Source organism: Cydia splendana, chromosome 13 (assembly GCF_910591565.1).
Source record: "Cydia splendana chromosome 13, ilCydSple1.2, whole genome shotgun sequence".
Classification (NCBI taxonomy): Eukaryota; Metazoa; Arthropoda; class Insecta; order Lepidoptera; family Tortricidae; genus Cydia; species Cydia splendana.
The window spans coordinates 5305676-5325073 of record NC_085972.1 but is presented as its reverse complement, the minus strand read 5'-3'; the positions used below and the strand labels follow the sequence as shown (position 1 = coordinate 5325073).

Here is a 19398-nt window from a genome sequence, read left to right as displayed (position 1 = left end):
AATACAACAGAGATGATGATTATCCGGCTCCAATATTATTAGCAGGTCAGAAGGTAAACCTGGTTCAGTTTTATCTTCAATGATCACAGAAAGCCGTCGACGATTTATAGCGAAGGTGACTTGGTACGTATGGCCAGACAAGTCCCTCATGATGGTAAATCTCAGAAGCTTCCAAAAAAATATCAGGGTCCTTACCATACCTATACTAAAAGTCTTACCTAACGATAGATTCCTTATAGAGGACACACCGATGAAAGTATGAGGCTGTCGTGGCCATAGATAAAATTCAGCGATGAATGATATTTACATGAGAATTAGAAATCGAAGATTCAGATGAGGATGTCGATGATAGTTGCTAGATAATATATATGTACATATAAAGTCTTGAGGAATCATATTATTGTCTGTTATGTTGAATTATCCACTAGATTGTCCTACTGTTAGTTTCGTAACAAACAATGAGGGAACAAATCATACCTAAATCACTTTGCCATTGTATTTGATTGTATTGTAACTTCTTGAGGTGTTTAAGGAATTAAAATAGACATGTAAAGATTTTGGTTGATAGTATAATTTATATTATTTTAGCGAATAAGTGTATGACAGTAAATAACAAAACTCGTTTAATTATTATGTCACCATTTTGTTTTTAGATATATATATATATTCTGTTTACAAATAATAGCGAAGGGACTCGCTATGTGTAGGATGGCCGAGCTGTAAGGTAATTATATATTTTGAGAATTCATATCTATATTGTTTTAACAATTTACAGATTAAACTCGGCAAGTAATTATGTTTATTCACTAAGACACAGTCAATTGACACTTTGGACAAGTCACGTGGTCTGTCACGTGACTTGTCCAACGGATCGACTGCGGGGGTAGATTGGCGGGAACAGCTGGCTTTAAAAACACAAGCGAGTACCTGAGTGGGGCATTCTGTTGCGAGCCTTGGAATGAGACGGATCTCTCGAAAGAGCTCGATGGCTATTTATAATACGGATTGTTGGATGTATGTTATTGTGTAATATAGTTTAAGGAGTATCAGAAAATATATTTGGATAAAATGTGTGTGATGTTTTAATCCTGACCTAAGGACCTCAATAGGAGGAACACCCTTATGCGTTGCTGACCCTTGAGAACCCTGTATACCCCTGTAAACCCTTCTCGTACCGCCGAACATTAATAATGGTACGCAACATTTACTGGTTGAGTAAGGTTGATCCTGCTCACGTCTCCTGAATCATCCTGTATTAAGAGGATAAAATATTATTTGATCATTAATCATTAATCATAAGGTACTTACGTACTTACAACACTTATACACGGTGTAACATGATAATTATGATATGATATGATATGATATGATTTATTTATCTCACAATATACAATGTCACTTAAAATTACACATGGTAAATTTTTAGGAATTTATATTGTGATTGTCAGTTTTTTTACATTATGAATAATGGAGTACGAAAAATAACACTGACAATCAAAATTTCATTCAAAATTATTAAACTACAATCGTATGTCAGCAGTTTCACAATAAATAAATTAAATCCAATTATTTAAAAAATAAATTCACCAGGAATGGGTCGTTATTAAGCTATAAGTAAAATATTATTATCGAGGCCTTCCCATGAGCCCTAGGAGGGAGTGAAAAGACACGATCGTCTGTCCTGTTCGCCAAGCTGACGTCACATCGCGCCACCACGCGCCGGCATGACGAGGGGAGGTGGAAGTCACTCCGGAGCAACGGACACTCACCCACTTCGGCATCGCGCTTGATAGGGATCGGTCGATACACCAATATTCGTAGCTTAGTGTTAGATCTAGGACACCTAATTAAGACCTATCTTGTAATTTTATTCGTAAAAATAAATTTGTTGATTGTTTCGTACGTTTTTTTTTCATCTGATTCCTAATATCAGATAGTGGGATAGGAAATTTACGCGAGTGGCATCCGACTAGTTCCTTTTTCGTTTAAAATTTAAAATTGATTTCCGTTAACTTGTTGTGCGTTTGCTGTGCGCTTATTACTTTTTATTTGGTGCATATGAATTTTAACTCGCTTCTTTGCTTTTGCTAAGCCTACAATGGTGTTTTAAGTAATTTTTGTACTTTCGTGAATCGTAATAGTTTTTAAATTACCCACTTTGTATAAAGGCGTGATATGTTTTAAAATTTTTTTTCGATTGCTGCTTTTGCTTATCGTTGCTTGCCTAGGAGATTGCGTATCGATATATTCTTGTGCATATCGAATTAGAACTTAGTGCTTGTTTACTATCGCGTCGATTATTGCGTTGGTAAATTTAAATCTTTTCAACCGTTTTTACCGTGAACGTACCCGCGTTATATTTGATTTTTATTAGTGTTGCTTTTTCGATTGCTTATTTAAAATGTCGGAAAAATCATCCAGTCGTAAACGCAAACGTAGTAAGAGTAGAAAGGATAGAGATGATTTGCTACTAGATACGATTTTAGAAAAAATAAGAAAAATCGAGGCTAAATTAGGGTCCACGTCTTCAACGTCGCGCCCGCCGTCGTCGATTCCAAGCGGTTGTTTTGTTTCTGGTTCTGATTCACAGCGGGCAATAACGCCACCACTGCCGCTCCCAGCTGCCGCTGCGCCGCCGTTGGTAGGCGTGACTTTACCCGCAAGCGTGCTGGGTCCGGCGGTCGATGGTAGCATTGGTAGTCCGGCAGCGACAGAAAAGACCCCGATGTCTGCTGCAACCCCACGCGGTGATACACCCTTCGACGAGGTAACGGAGAGGATCGTGGGAACGCTTTCGTCGTTATTACAAGTAAGGCCGAACCATTATTATGTTTCAAATTTCGATCCACAAATTCATGACTTTGATGTTTGGTGTGCTGAGGTAGACCGCGCTCGTGAACGAAATCGTTGGGCTGATAATGAGTGTTTGTCGCGTATTGCTAATTGTTTAAAGGGAGACGCGCGTTCATGGCTCAATGATTGGGTAACTAACGATCGCACCTGGAGTAATTTTAAAGTTGAATTTCGTTCACTCTGCCCACAAAACATCGATGTGGCAACCGTTCTATATAACGTTATGCGTACGGATTCGAAGGATTTTCCAACATACGCGGAATATGCGCGCCGTTCACTGTTGCGCTTAAATATTGTTACCGGTTTGTCGGACTATCTTAAAACGGCTATAGTAATCAGAGGCATTTCAGATTCGCAGATCAAAGCGGCTGCCACAAACGCAAAGCTTAATCCTAAACAAATTGTTGATTTTTTGTCAGTGTTTGCAAAGCCTAGAAACGAGTCCCATGTTTCATCCCACGATCCTGCCCGCAAACCTATGAACTCAAACTCAAGTAAACGCGAGTATAGTAGGCCGGACAATAGACCGAAATGTTTTAGTTGTGTCGGTGTAGGTCACAAGCGTAATAACTGCAATTTTGAAAGTCCGAAAGTAGAAAATGCTTCGACTAATAGCACCAATCGTAGCGTACCTACGGCCGGAACTAGTACAGATTCGAATCATACGAATGCGGCAGCACCACAGACACCGACATCAAATAATAGGTCTCCCATTACCTGTTCTTATTGTCATAAGAATGGTCATAGTGCTGAACGCTGTTTTGCGAAGCAGCGTGTTAAGACCAAATAGTTTAAATTCAAGTATTTTATTTATTAGTGTCGATATGGCTACCAGGGTTCCACAAATATAAATCCTGAATCATCAGGCATTTCGAGTACTTCAAGGTGCCTTATGAACTGACAAATGCACCTGATTGTTTAACAATAAAAGATCATTTCGGAAACACTGAAGCCATATATCGAGAGTGGAAAGGTCCTTGTTCACATCGACATGTTGATTTTGTCCGAAACTGTAGATGAAGGTTTATCCCTGTTGTGTCAGGTGTTAGAGACGTTACCTAAAACAAAAGTTTGTGATTTTCTTGTTACAGAGATTGAATATTTAGGACAAATTATTAGTAGGTCAGGTACGGCTGAGTCCTAGAAAGATCCATCAAATGTTTAACAAGTTGGTCGGTTTTTAGGCCTAGCTGATTACTTTCGCCGATCAATATATTGCGGGCTATTCACAAAATCTTTCAATTGGATACAAGAATATGTCCTTGTAGTCTGTTATGACTTTTAGATTCATTGTATCGACAACATACCGATCAGTTAAAACATGCATTTTCAAATGCAATGTCGTTGTTTGGCACACCTTTTCTTATAGTTATCTAATGATCGAACACGAATGTTTGAAAGTATGTAATAGTTTGTTTGATAGCTTCCATTAGGTTGTAAAACGCATTTCATTACGCCTGAAATGCACCACAAAATGGTCAGGTGGAGCATTATTGACGTACGGTACGGTTCAGAACTAGATTACGGTAGAAACAAATAACAAAGGCGCCAAGTGGTCCGATGCTCTATGGCGAGTCCAACTTATTCTCAATGTGATTAAAAATGTTACAACAAATCTATCACCTCTCAAATGGCTCGTGGGAATAGATGCTAATACTTACCTCTGTAGGTACTGCGCTCTTTAATCTGTGGCACGAAGAGTTGACTCCCAGGACGCGCGCAACGCATTGTGAAAGTGAGTTAACTATTGTTCGCCTAATTTATTTTTGCCTCTTTATTATTGCAGAAGGTCATGGCGGACTACGTAAAACGGTTTTCTGGCCGGGACACTGCATTCGTGAGACGCGTTGCAGTGAATTTGTTCAAGACAGATTACGGTACCTGGTGCTTGTTGGCCGGCAGACTGCACCTATTGGGTTGCAGTGTGGGCTCAGGCCCGGCAGACTGCACCTATTGGGTTGCAGTGTGGGCTCAGGCCCGGCAGACTGCACCTATTGGGTTGCAGTGTGGGCTCAGGCCCGGCAGACTGCGCCTATTGGGTTGCAGTGTGGGCTCAGGCCCGGCAGACTGCACCTATTGAGGGGCAGTGTGGGCTCAGGCCTGGCAGACTGCATCAATCAGTTGTATGGCAGTGTGATCACATTTCATCGTATGTACGTGTAATTTGGCCGGCAGACTGCACTCTGGTCAGTGGCAGTGCGACCTTAGGGTCGCGGCAGATGGCAATTAGGTATTTGTAATGCTATGAACGGCTGGCAGAGTCTCGCAGGTAGACTATGCGACGTATGGTCGCGGCAGACCATGGTATAGATTTGTTTAGAGGCCTGTAGGTATTTGTTAATGAACGTACGTAGAAGTGTGACAGCGGACGTATGAATTGAAGTATGATTGAATTAATGTCATGTATTACATTTGACGAAGAAAGAGTGAGTGCACATGTGAAAGGTTATCTTGCATCATGGTGTTTTAGTGCGCACGAACATTATCATGCAAGATTTTGAAAGAACTAAGTGAACTTGTACTCTACTTATGCTCAATGGCTGATATTTTTGTTTTTATCCTTTTCAGCCAAGAAGTAATGATGACAACAGTCCTCTAGAAGATGGAGCGGCCGAGGTCGTCTCGCAGTCAGGAACGGCCGTATTATCGAGGCCTTCCCATGAGCCCTAGGAGGGAGTGAAAAGACACGATCGTCTGTCCTGTTCGCCAAGCTGACGTCACATCGCGCCACCACGCGCCGGCATGACGAGGGGAGGTGGAAGTCACTCCGGAGCAACGGACACTCACCCACTTCGGCATCGCGCTTGATAGGGATCGGTCGATACACCAATATTCGTAGCTTAGTGTTAGATCTAGGACACCTAATTAAGACCTATCTTGTAATTTTATTCGTAAAAATAAATTTGTTGATTGTTTCGTACGTTTTTTTTTCATCTGATTCCTAATATCAGATAGTGGGATAGGAAATTTACGCGAGTGGCATCCGACTAGTTCCTTTTTCGTTTAAAATTTAAAATTGATTTCCGTTAACTTGTTGTGCGTTTGCTGTGCGCTTATTACTTTTTATTTGGTGCATATGAATTTTAACTCGCTTCTTTGCTTTTGCTAAGCCTACAATGGTGTTTTAAGTAATTTTTGTACTTTCGTGAATCGTAATAGTTTTTAAATTACCCACTTTGTATAAAGGCGTGATATGTTTTAAAATTTTTTTTCGATTGCTGCTTTTGCTTATCGTTGCTTGCCTAGGAGATTGCGTATCGATATATTCTTGTGCATATCGAATTAGAACTTAGTGCTTGTTTACTATCGCGTCGATTATTGCGTTGGTAAATTTAAATCTTTTCAACCGTTTTTACCGTGAACGTACCCGCGTTATATTTGATTTTTATTAGTGTTGCTTTTTCGATTGCTTATTTAAAATGTCGGAAAAATCATCCAGTCGTAAACGCAAACGTAGTAAGAGTAGAAAGGATAGAGATGATTTGCTACTAGATACGATTTTAGAAAAAATAAGAAAAATCGAGGCTAAATTAGGGTCCACGTCTTCAACGTCGCGCCCGCCGTCGTCGATTCCAAGCGGTTGTTTTGTTTCTGGTTCTGATTCACAGCGGGCAATAACGCCACCACTGCCGCTCCCAGCTGCCGCTGCGCCGCCGTTGGTAGGCGTGACTTTACCCGCAAGCGTGCTGGGTCCGGCGGTCGATGGTAGCATTGGTAGTCCGGCAGCGACAGAAAAGACCCCGATGTCTGCTGCAACCCCACGCGGTGATACACCCTTCGACGAGGTAACGGAGAGGATCGTGGGAACGCTTTCGTCGTTATTACAAGTAAGGCCGAACCATTATTATGTTTCAAATTTCGATCCACAAATTCATGACTTTGATGTTTGGTGTGCTGAGGTAGACCGCGCTCGTGAACGAAATCGTTGGGCTGATAATGAGTGTTTGTCGCGTATTGCTAATTGTTTAAAGGGAGACGCGCGTTCATGGCTCAATGATTGGGTAACTAACGATCGCACCTGGAGTAATTTTAAAGTTGAATTTCGTTCACTCTGCCCACAAAACATCGATGTGGCAACCGTTCTATATAACGTTATGCGTACGGATTCGAAGGATTTTCCAACATACGCGGAATATGCGCGCCGTTCACTGTTGCGCTTAAATATTGTTACCGGTTTGTCGGACTATCTTAAAACGGCTATAGTAATCAGAGGCATTTCAGATTCGCAGATCAAAGCGGCTGCCACAAACGCAAAGCTTAATCCTAAACAAATTGTTGATTTTTTGTCAGTGTTTGCAAAGCCTAGAAACGAGTCCCATGTTTCATCCCACGATCCTGCCCGCAAACCTATGAACTCAAACTCAAGTAAACGCGAGTATAGTAGGCCGGACAATAGACCGAAATGTTTTAGTTGTGTCGGTGTAGGTCACAAGCGTAATAACTGCAATTTTGAAAGTCCGAAAGTAGAAAATGCTTCGACTAATAGCACCAATCGTAGCGTACCTACGGCCGGAACTAGTACAGATTCGAATCATACGAATGCGGCAGCACCACAGACACCGACATCAAATAATAGGTCTCCCATTACCTGTTCTTATTGTCATAAGAATGGTCATAGTGCTGAACGCTGTTTTGCGAAGCAGCGTGTTAAGACCAAATAGTTTAAATTCAAGTATTTTATTTATTAGTGTCGATATGGCTACCAGGGTTCCACAAATATAAATCCTGAATCATCAGGCATTTCGAGTACTTCAAGGTGCCTTATGAACTGACAAATGCACCTGATTGTTTAACAATAAAAGATCATTTCGGAAACACTGAAGCCATATATCGAGAGTGGAAAGGTCCTTGTTCACATCGACATGTTGATTTTGTCCGAAACTGTAGATGAAGGTTTATCCCTGTTGTGTCAGGTGTTAGAGACGTTACCTAAAACAAAAGTTTGTGATTTTCTTGTTACAGAGATTGAATATTTAGGACAAATTATTAGTAGGTCAGGTACGGCTGAGTCCTAGAAAGATCCATCAAATGTTTAACAAGTTGGTCGGTTTTTAGGCCTAGCTGATTACTTTCGCCGATCAATATATTGCGGGCTATTCACAAAATCTTTCAATTGGATACAAGAATATGTCCTTGTAGTCTGTTATGACTTTTAGATTCATTGTATCGACAACATACCGATCAGTTAAAACATGCATTTTCAAATGCAATGTCGTTGTTTGGCACACCTTTTCTTATAGTTATCTAATGATCGAACACGAATGTTTGAAAGTATGTAATAGTTTGTTTGATAGCTTCCATTAGGTTGTAAAACGCATTTCATTACGCCTGAAATGCACCACAAAATGGTCAGGTGGAGCATTATTGACGTACGGTACGGTTCAGAACTAGATTACGGTAGAAACAAATAACAAAGGCGCCAAGTGGTCCGATGCTCTATGGCGAGTCCAACTTATTCTCAATGTGATTAAAAATGTTACAACAAATCTATCACCTCTCAAATGGCTCGTGGGAATAGATGCTAATACTTACCTCTGTAGGTACTGCGCTCTTTAATCTGTGGCACGAAGAGTTGACTCCCAGGACGCGCGCAACGCATTGTGAAAGTGAGTTAACTATTGTTCGCCTAATTTATTTTTGCCTCTTTATTATTGCAGAAGGTCATGGCGGACTACGTAAAACGGTTTTCTGGCCGGGACACTGCATTCGTGAGACGCGTTGCAGTGAATTTGTTCAAGACAGATTACGGTACCTGGTGCTTGTTGGCCGGCAGACTGCACCTATTGGGTTGCAGTGTGGGCTCAGGCCCGGCAGACTGCACCTATTGGGTTGCAGTGTGGGCTCAGGCCCGGCAGACTGCACCTATTGGGTTGCAGTGTGGGCTCAGGCCCGGCAGACTGCGCCTATTGGGTTGCAGTGTGGGCTCAGGCCCGGCAGACTGCACCTATTGAGGGGCAGTGTGGGCTCAGGCCTGGCAGACTGCATCAATCAGTTGTATGGCAGTGTGATCACATTTCATCGTATGTACGTGTAATTTGGCCGGCAGACTGCACTCTGGTCAGTGGCAGTGCGACCTTAGGGTCGCGGCAGATGGCAATTAGGTATTTGTAATGCTATGAACGGCTGGCAGAGTCTCGCAGGTAGACTATGCGACGTATGGTCGCGGCAGACCATGGTATAGATTTGTTTAGAGGCCTGTAGGTATTTGTTAATGAACGTACGTAGAAGTGTGACAGCGGACGTATGAATTGAAGTATGATTGAATTAATGTCATGTATTACATTTGACGAAGAAAGAGTGAGTGCACATGTGAAAGGTTATCTTGCATCATGGTGTTTTAGTGCGCACGAACATTATCATGCAAGATTTTGAAAGAACTAAGTGAACTTGTACTCTACTTATGCTCAATGGCTGATATTTTTGTTTTTATCCTTTTCAGCCAAGAAGTAATGATGACAACAGTCCTCTAGAAGATGGAGCGGCCGAGGTCGTCTCGCAGTCAGGAACGGCCGTATTATCGAGGCCTTCCCATGAGCCCTAGGAGGGAGTGAAAAGACACGATCGTCTGTCCTGTTCGCCAAGCTGACGTCACATCGCGCCACCACGCGCCGGCATGACGAGGGGAGGTGGAAGTCACTCCGGAGCAACGGACACTCACCCACTTCGGCATCGCGCTTGATAGGGATCGGTCGATACACCAATATTCGTAGCTTAGTGTTAGATCTAGGACACCTAATTAAGACCTATCTTGTAATTTTATTCGTAAAAATAAATTTGTTGATTGTTTCGTACGTTTTTTTTTCATCTGATTCCTAATAATATGGTAACAAAATTGAGCACTTATGTCATAGAAATTAAGGTCACCATGACAGGGTCGTCATTATATGTAAGTACTAAAAAATTAAATTAAATTACAACAACAAACCTTACAATTCAGATGTCAACAAAGTAATTAAATAAATCTAATTAGTGATTTCATAAAACTCTTTTATAGAATACAGTGGATTATCCAATAAAAAGTTTCTCAAACGACTCTTAAATTTTTTGTCAGAGGGCTCGTCTCTCAAGTCTTGGGGTAGTCGCTCATAGTAAGTAGGGCCGATGACACGCGGGTTTTTTCCTGCAAGTGCCATGCGACGTGGGACAGTTCTAAGGCGCCCTGTTGAGCGAATCACCTTACCAGAGACGTTTACTTTAGAAAATGACGACATGAGAAAACCGAATAATTTTAACAGCGTATTCTTGATCATATTTAGAGACAAATATGTCCTATAAACTTTTTTGAAATTCGCCTGGTTTCAGAGTTATTACCAATTAAAAAAAAAACAAGTTTTTATTGTTACATAGTGCAAAACGCCTTTTTAATGGCGATGTTGCTACTATGGGATGTAGTCTAAATATCCTTATTGATACATGTCAAAAAGTGACAAGTAAGTAACACTTTGCAAAAACTAGGTTTTAAAAAATAAAGTTAAAATCCATTTGAAGTGACAATAACATTTAATAATATTTACTTTTTTTTACATTCAATAAATTGAAAAAACAAAATAAAAATTATTTTTTTGACGAAATTAACCTAAACTCATTTTTTTTTCCTTCTTTTGACCTCAGAAATACGTGGTTAAAATCTTTCGCATTCCTCGTGAGCACCTTGTATACTAGCGAACCGCCCCGGCTTCGGACAGGTTGACAAATTATACACTTAAACCTTCCTCAAGGATAACTCTATTGATAGGTGAAAACCGCATGAAAATCCGTTCAGTAGTTTTTGAGTTTATCGCGAACAAACACACAAACAGACAGACGCGGCGGGGGACTTTGTTTTATAAATAAGGTGTAGGTATTTTTTCAACCCTATCAACCCTATCAACCCTTCAACCAAATCAATCAATCAATTCCCCTAATAACAATAATTTAACACAAAATCCTCTTCCGCCATATCGAATCAATATTCATCGTTAAATTAGAAATAACTTTCGCAAGGATGCAACTCCTCTTTTATTTCAAAATGAAATTACGGTTGATTACAATAAAGTCCAATTTCCAATAAAACGAAAGCGCATACGGGTTATTGATAGTTATTCTACTATACGTGTCAGACCTCGACTCCAATACCATTGTTCTTACTTTTAATACAAAATGACGTAATGACATAAGAATAACTTGGCGGTTACGCCCTTTTGTAAAAATATTGGTGTTCCAAGAACAATAGCGAGCCCATATGGACAGATATCAAATCTAACTTTGACGAGCTCGTAACTATAAAATACGTGACTTTTTAAATTCGACCGTAAAACTGCAGTATTAGTGTTCAAATTTCAAGAGCTATTGATGTATTGATATGACAAGTCAATGCATCTGCACGTCCTCTGTCTTATGTCTCCGAAGCGTGTATTGTATGTATGTCAGTTAAATTCGACTCAATGCTGTGTGAACTGACGCCTTCGCTATTTTTTACCCGAATATGAAAGAGGAAGGGTTATGATTTAAGCAACCATGAACAGTCAGCAGCAATATTTCCTATAGTTCGTTTTTTTAGCATTAGAAATAAGGTAAACAATCTTGATGTGTCTTTTAATAGAAAAACACATTATAAAAATAAGTTACGGCAAATATGTAACATTTATGAATCTAATACGATCATTTATATTCTTCTGCTTTCATAAGTAATATATAGTTACTGATTTTTAAAAAGCGTTTTTCAATTAAAAGGCATGTCAAGATCGCTTTCCTTCTTTCAAGTTCTTTCTAATGCTAAAAAAACGAACTATAAGCGGGCGAGGTGTTCAAAATGATCTTGACGCGACTTTATTGTTAAGAGAATAAGAGCGCGTCAAGGTAATTTTGAACACTTCATCTGCTTAGCAACTTCTGCTGTTATATCGATATGACTGTATATAGATATCGTTCGTACTTGTTCGTACATGTACAGTCACGCTCCGTGATTGTTATGCCATTTAGTGTTCTAGCTAAATTGGTCATTCCATAGCGTAAGTATTAAACAACCCCCAACAATAAAATTTGTAATTTAACTGGTTGACGTAAATAAATGTATTTTCTTTCTTTTCTTTCTTTCTTTCTAAGGACTCTAAATGGCTCAACAATCGCGGAGCGTGATGGTACAGTCAACTGTAAAAATATGGGTGTACAAATCATCTCAAAAATATGTCCCATAAGGGGTCATCCATTAATTACGTCACACGTTTAGGGGGAGGGAGACACAAACTTTGTGACGTCACTTTAACTTCATTAGTAACCGAAAATTTTTTTTTAATTATTTTATTCGCTGTACATTTAAATAACAAGTTTTTAAAACGATAATCGTTTTTATTCTTTTAATTTTCTTTCCTAAGCAGTTTTGGGTTATAAAATTACTAATATTTATATCGTCAAAAATATTTTGATAAAATATTAATAATACTTAGGTACTTACTTAATTCGATTTGGCGATTTCGTAGAAAAAATGTGACGTCACACTAGGGGGGAGGGGTTTGCCAAATGTGACCAAATGTGACAAGGGGGGGGGGAGGGGTCAAAAAACCTAGAAATTCGTGTGACGTAATTAATGGATGACCCCTAACTCTTATGTCAGTGAATTAAGAACTATGGGACATATTTTTGAGTTGTCTACACCCATATTTTTACAGTTGACTGTATATCGGCGCGAGCGAGGGCGAATGAAAACCAAATGACATCAAAATGTAATTGGACTCCTGTTCCCGGTACCTATAGCCCCTATTTCCTACTTGCAGTGTGACTTGAAGTTTACCCGTATTGGAGATCGCTCGAATGCATCTCGCATGTTTTACTACCTTGCAATCAGGGCCGTCTTTAACTATGCTGAGGCCCTTGGGCACATAAGAATTTGGGGCCCTTTTGGAAAGTAAAGAAAGCGAATTAAACTAACATGCAATTCAATTTTATCCGTATCAAAGAACGCCATTACAACTAAAACTATCACTTAACGAAACAGACATTGAAGAAGTAAAACATTTCAAACTCTTAGGTATTACACTTGATAACCGTATTAATTTTAAAACTCATATACTATGCACTAAAACCAAAATATCCCAGTTTCTGTATGGACTTTTTATGCTTCGCAAAACTACAAACTTAGCAACAGCTCTAACCGCCTACTATGCCTTCGCTAATTCATGGTTACGATATGGGATCTTAACATGGGGTAATAGTACAGATGCACACGACTTATTCGTGATACAAAAAAAAATGTGTTCGTGTATGAATAGGAATCCGAAATTGGGAAAGTTGCAAACCTCATTTTATTAAACTTGGCATACTCACTCTACCATCTATATATATTTATGAATTAGGCATATATGTAAGAAAAAACATTCATTTATTCCGAGAGCTACCAAATAAAAGACTAAAATATAAGCTTGAATTACCCGTCCCAAATTTAGAAATATACCGAAAAAGCCCTCATTATGCAGCAGTCAAATATTACAATCACATCCCGAACTATATAAAGGCAGAAGAAAGAGACACGGCATACGCAAAAAAGTTAAAATCGTTCCTTACAGAAAAAGCGTACTACTCTGTCACAGAATTCCTTAATGATAGTTTTCTTAAGTAAATTAATATCAATAATTTGTATACATTTAACTTTAAGGCTTGTTTGTGTTCCTTAATAATTTGGTTGATACTTAGCTTAAGAAAATGCTTGCAACACCCTTCTGGGGTCCATGAGAAACTTTTATACTTTTGTATTTTTTGTAACAACTGCTTACCATGGTGCAATAAACGATATTATGATTATTATTATATTATTTATTTATTTATTTATTTATTTATTTATGTTAGGAGAACCAACAGCTTTAAAACTTACAATAGACAACAAAATTAAAACAGGAAGCCAATTACAGGAACTCACAGGTAGTTACAAAGTATTAAATTTTAAACTAATGCTAGCACCTACGCACACACACATGCGTACAAAAAGAGAGAGAAAAAAGAAGCATAATTGAAAATGGCAATAGAAGCCTTACAATAGATCCTAAGTTTTAACACTTATAGCTAAGTTTAACACTTATAGCGCCTAGAATAACAGACGTCTCAGAATTCAAAAGATGAAAACAAAATAAAATAATATTTATCAGATTGTAATGTAGTTAATGAATACGTTATGTAATCTCTGTATATCAATACACTAAGTCCATAAATTCAATGCATTTGCTCGCCTAATGAAGAAAAACAGAAAGTGTAGGTACATGAGTAAAATACATTAGTAGAAAGGTCGCTCACACAAAACACCGCTTAACCAAACTATGCCTCACACTGGGAACTTTACAATTGAATATATCGATGTCAACTTCCTTCGATAGCTCATTTAGCCTTCGACTCGCGCGAACTAGGAAGCTATTCTGTCTATACTTGGATGATGCAGTTTTAACAGATAATGGGGGATAGTACCTTTTAGAACGATAGGGAGTATTGAAAGAAAGTTTACCAAGTAGCTCGGAACAGTCAGTTACACCGCTGGTGATGTTCAGGAGAAAGGTAATGTCCGATATATCACGTCTTTTTTGCAACGGGACTAGATGGTGTTTCTTACAAATACTTAAATAATTGGATGAACTATAGGGATATTTAAGTTTATAGCATAAATATTTTGTAAATTTCTTCTGGACGCGTTCGATTCGGTCAACGTAAGTACTATAGCAAGGGTTCCAGACCTGTGACGCGTACTCCAGTTTACTCCTCACATATGCGCAATAAAGCACTTTAAGGGTTTTAGCCTGGGTGAAGTGTATAGAATTTCGCATTATAAAACCTAGCGCTTTTAGTGCTCCACTAATAATACTATCAATGTGCTTGTCAAATATAAGTTTAGAATCGTGAATAACACCCAAGTCCTTCATATAAGATTATGATTACATTTTTCTACTATGATCTTCTAGGTATTTATGACGGGTAATAAAATATGCTGTTACTGTCTGTCCTTCGGGCCCCCTGAGGATGGGGGCCCTGGGCACGGGCCCCGTGTGCCCTTATGGTAAAGACGGTACTGGTGCCAGTGAGTGGGTCGGTCTCCGAGGAAATACTGAGATGGGGGCGAACTTTTTTAAATTGCAACCAGCGGTAGCACGGTTGCATTTTTATCGTTTGTCGTCATGTCTGTCACGTTCTAACAAGTATGTAAGTGCGAAGGTACGGGCATAGTGACAGGCGATAAAAATGGAACCATGCTGCGCCCGCAGTTTGCTGGAGTTGTAAAATATGTTTTGTAATTTATTTTAAATGTAGGTTGTACAAGACAAGCTAATAGTAAGGGAAAAACTAAAACAATAAGATATAACTTTTGTTATGAACACGACACTTTTACCATTATGCAATCCAGTATAAGTAATAGTTACTTACGATACAAGTGCGGAAAAGACGAAATTCGAAACGAGTGGCGATAAATTAAGACACAACCGAAGGGAGGAATTACCTATTCGCACGTGTGTACAACGTTTTACAGTACAATATGGCCCTTTAAATTTATTACATAGACACGTATTGTCATTATGTCATTAATCCTGCCCTAGGGCGGTAAAGTACCACCATATGTACTGTAAAATATATTATACTTATTGTAAACTCCATAAAATATAATTCATAAAAACGAACTTTACGGAAAGATTAAATAAAATTTTCTTGCAAATAAAATTTGAAATTTCTTAATCCAAAAACCGGGCATTTTTCACACCGAGCCAAGACAATGGCTAAAAAGAAAACGAATAAATCTGAACAAAGAACAAACCAAAATAGAGATGCAAATAACGCGACGAACAATGCACAAGTGTGCAACGAAAGGTCGTAAGTGACAAGTTTTTCGGTAGGGAGATACGACGTTTTGTGTTACGGGCGAGGTGAGATGTCAACGCGGACGCGAGTTTAAGGCGAAGTTTTTTGTAAAATCTTGTGGTGGACGTCAAGATGACCTTCGGCTTAACCTCGGGTCATAAAAATTGGTTTCACTCAGTTATGGAATATATTTTCGGAATAGTTCTTTTATTAAAGATACAAGTCTAAAAAGTTGACAGTTCGAACCAAGAGTTGATTTTGTGATGCGCTAGAGAATACGAGTGTTTTGCATGAACAGTAACAGTGTCTATTAAAAGCTTTTACTGAACCTTCAAAATAAGAAATTAATAGGCCTATTCGGATTTCGAGATAATTACAAGATCTTGAGACGATTTAGAGATCAACTAGATCTACATTAGATATCGACTAGATGTGACTTGGATATCTAAGTCATAACTTGTCGAAATCGTTCAAGAGCACCTCCAGAATCGCGGAAACGTCAAATTTGACATATCTATCTTACAAATATATTTAAATTATCCGTATCGTAACTTGTTGAAGTCTAGTAGAAATCTAATTCATTTTCCGAATCGAGCCGTAAATCTAAAATCCATCAAAGACAAAAAATTTATATAATAGGTATATTTTATGACCTTGGAACCACCCCAAAAGCCAGAAAACGTTTTAAGAAAGTACAAATATACGGCCCAAAGAGAAATCAATCACCTCAAAACTAAAAATATAATAAAACTTAAGTGCAATATGTATTCGATCAAGTTCCTGTCAAGCCTGCACGAAAACAAACACTAGCCTTAAATAAAAAAAGAAAAGTCTGAGCGACTCCGGCACGCTACGCGTTGCTACGGGCCAGTGCTACGGCGTAGCCCGATGTAGCCACACGGCGCTCCGCGCTACGGACGCTACGAAAGTGCGAAAAGTATTCGTAGTGTTGGAAATAATAATAAAAAATAGTAATAGCAAAAACTTGGAATAATATAAGTCGGTTTGAGTTTTATTAAGTAAATAATAAAAATATATATATGTAGAATATAAAAGTGTTTGTGTATATTTTGGAGAAGTGATGATTTAGATTTATGTAAAGTTTTTGAATTGACAATGACTGTAGAGTTATTACATTTATTGCAGTATGAAACAAAGACAGTAAACACAAAAAGTAAGTTTTTCATATTTTCTTACCTACCTAGAAACTTAATTAATAAGTTTTAAAATAATGTTTTAAATATAGTTAATTATGTCAATGTATGGCATGATGTGTAGAATGTATTCAATCAAATTAAAAAAATATATATTTTTTAGGATAGTTAATAATATTTCATTTATTAAATTTTAGGTACCTATCTTAAAATGTAACAAAACAATAATATTATAAACCATTTCTTTACGAAATTATTTTTTTCACTTCTTAATAAAGAGTTGAACGCAATAATGGCCTCATAAGCGTACTAAGCTTATAGGTACAACAAAAATCGTGTAAGATAATAAGGCCTAACAATTGGTATTAGGACTTTAAACAAATTTTATGACTGCGGTCAGACTCAACTCCGTCAAACTTATCATACATTCAGAATGGTTTGACGGAGTTTAGACGCAGACACAAATCTGGAGAATGACCCTATTGAGGCCTACGGCCCGATTCGAACTTTAAGATACGTCAATTACTAGATCTAGAAACGATATGGATTAGATATGTCAGTGTTAAATGTGACGTTTCTTAAAACAAGAACGTCACTCTTGACACTGACATATCTAATCCATATCGTTTCTAGATCTATTAATTGACGTATCTTAAAGTTCGAATCGGGCAGATAATCGGCGCGATTCGGGAAATGAATTAGAGATTAACTAGATACGATATAGTAAAGATATCTTTACTATTTCATATCTAGTGAATGTCTAATTCATTTCCCGAATCGAGCCGTATGGCTTTAACAAGACTCGAAACAAGTTTTATATCCACATCTTTTCCATGTGATTGACCTAATAATTACAGTATATTTCCTTGTAACTGTCTAACAGATCTAAAATTTAAATTATACATCAGAAAACTCTAACTAGTTATACAACATAAATTGGATCTTAAAACCCTGGAATAAGGTATAAATTTCTATGTTGGTTTAAAATCGTGTGCTCGCCGATATGACCATCAATATTTCATAGTTGTGATGACATTTGGCGGTAACAAAAGGAATTGATATTTACTGTAATAATATGTGACTGCTGCTATTATGCATTGTACAGTCACCTGCAATAATATGTTACGCAATGAAGGCCGCAAAAATATCTGACACGATATTATTTGCAGAGGCATAGAAGCGTGTCACATATTTTTGGGGCTTTCGAAAAGTAACATATTAGTTATTGCAAGTTACTATACCTATTACTTATAGGAAATAGATCACAATATCCTAGCAAGCTTTTAAGAGCTAAAAAGTATAAGTAGAGTTGGACCAAGATAAGTCTGCAACGGGTCTATATTAGGTCGCATAATAATTTATTGTCCTAATGTAATGTTACGCATAAAACTCATTTCGCATAATTGTTATTGTGCCGAAACTATTAACATTTCTGAAGAATTATAAAACAAACCAAACCTAACCTACCCTATTCTACACAACCTATGCAAAATATTTTCGAAAATACTTTCTGTTTCAGCTGGAGAAAAATTATGCGAAAAGAGTTATAATATTATGCGTAACATTACATTAGGGCAATCAATTATTATGCGACGAGATAGGCACCGGTCTGCAACGATTTTGATAGCACACGCAGTGCAAGTGTTATTTATACGTCAACATTTCATAGAAGTTTTACGTTTAAAATAACACTTGCACTGCGTGCGCTATCAAAATCGTTGCAGACTTACCTTGGTCTAACTCTAAGCATAATAGTCCCCATTAAGCTGTTTCAACAAAATTATTAAATTGGCATCAATGAAGAGAATTACAATGCGTCATTGTAGACATTGTCATTATTGTAATGGCTACGATACGTATGGTATTTTAATGATTGTGACTGATTACTATCGGCGTTTTGACTGTTGGTCATCGAAATGTCAAAATGTGCGCTTACTCGCTTTGACTCTAATACATACACACACTATACACATCATCATCAGTATTTAAGAGCTATGCTCTTGTCGGTGGAGTAATCGCCACTCTTCTTTTTTCTGGGTCAGTCTTTTAACTCCCTCGTACGACACGACAGAAACTCTATCTTTTATTTGGCTGAGATATGCGAGCCTGGGCCTTCCTCTGCGTCTTTTCCCCTCAATCTTGCCCTCCAGGATGTTTAAAAAGAATCTGTCGTGCCGTATCAGGTGGCCAACCATCTTGCCCCTTCTGTTAGCTACTGTGTCTAACAGGCATCTCTTCTCTCCTGCCATGCTCAGTACCTCTTCGTTCGTCTTTCTTTCTGTCCAGCTAATCCTTAGCATCCTCCGCCAACACCACATTTCAAAGGCCTCCAATCGCTCTCTGTCCCGTTGTGTCAGTGTCCACGTCTCACACGCATATAAAGCAATGCTCCAGATATACACCTTAACCAAAGACATATGTAACTTCGTATAAGACGAATAAAGTCTAAGGAAAAAACGTGCCTCGGAATTCAAGTAAAAGTCATTCTCGAATAGATGCCGCACACACCTTTAGCCTATCCTCGGCTAGATGGCGTGACGACACCGTTTCATATTTAACAATTTTAACACATAGATATCAGTGA

At 38.3% G+C, this 19398-nt stretch overlaps 1 protein-coding gene and 1 long non-coding RNA gene across 4 annotated transcripts in view; one reads left to right on the top strand and one right to left on the bottom strand.

The window, feature by feature from the left end:
• The window catches only part of LOC134796428 (uncharacterized), a 439520-nt gene that overhangs the window by 131908 nt on the left and 288214 nt on the right, over nucleotides 1-19398 (bottom strand). The window lies entirely within an intron of this gene.
• Nucleotides 16519-19398, top strand: part of LOC134796392 (uncharacterized) — a 60376-nt gene continuing 57496 nt past the window's right edge. Inside the window, exon 1 of one of the 3 annotated variants that reach the window (XM_063768588.1) lies at nucleotides 16519-16834. In XM_063768588.1, the coding sequence (XP_063624658.1) occupies nucleotides 16777-16834 (58 nt within the window). In that variant the 5' untranslated portion in view covers nucleotides 16519-16776. The remainder of the gene's footprint in view (nucleotides 16835-19398) is intronic. The other 2 variants (XM_063768586.1, XM_063768587.1) reach the window with 2 other exon arrangements.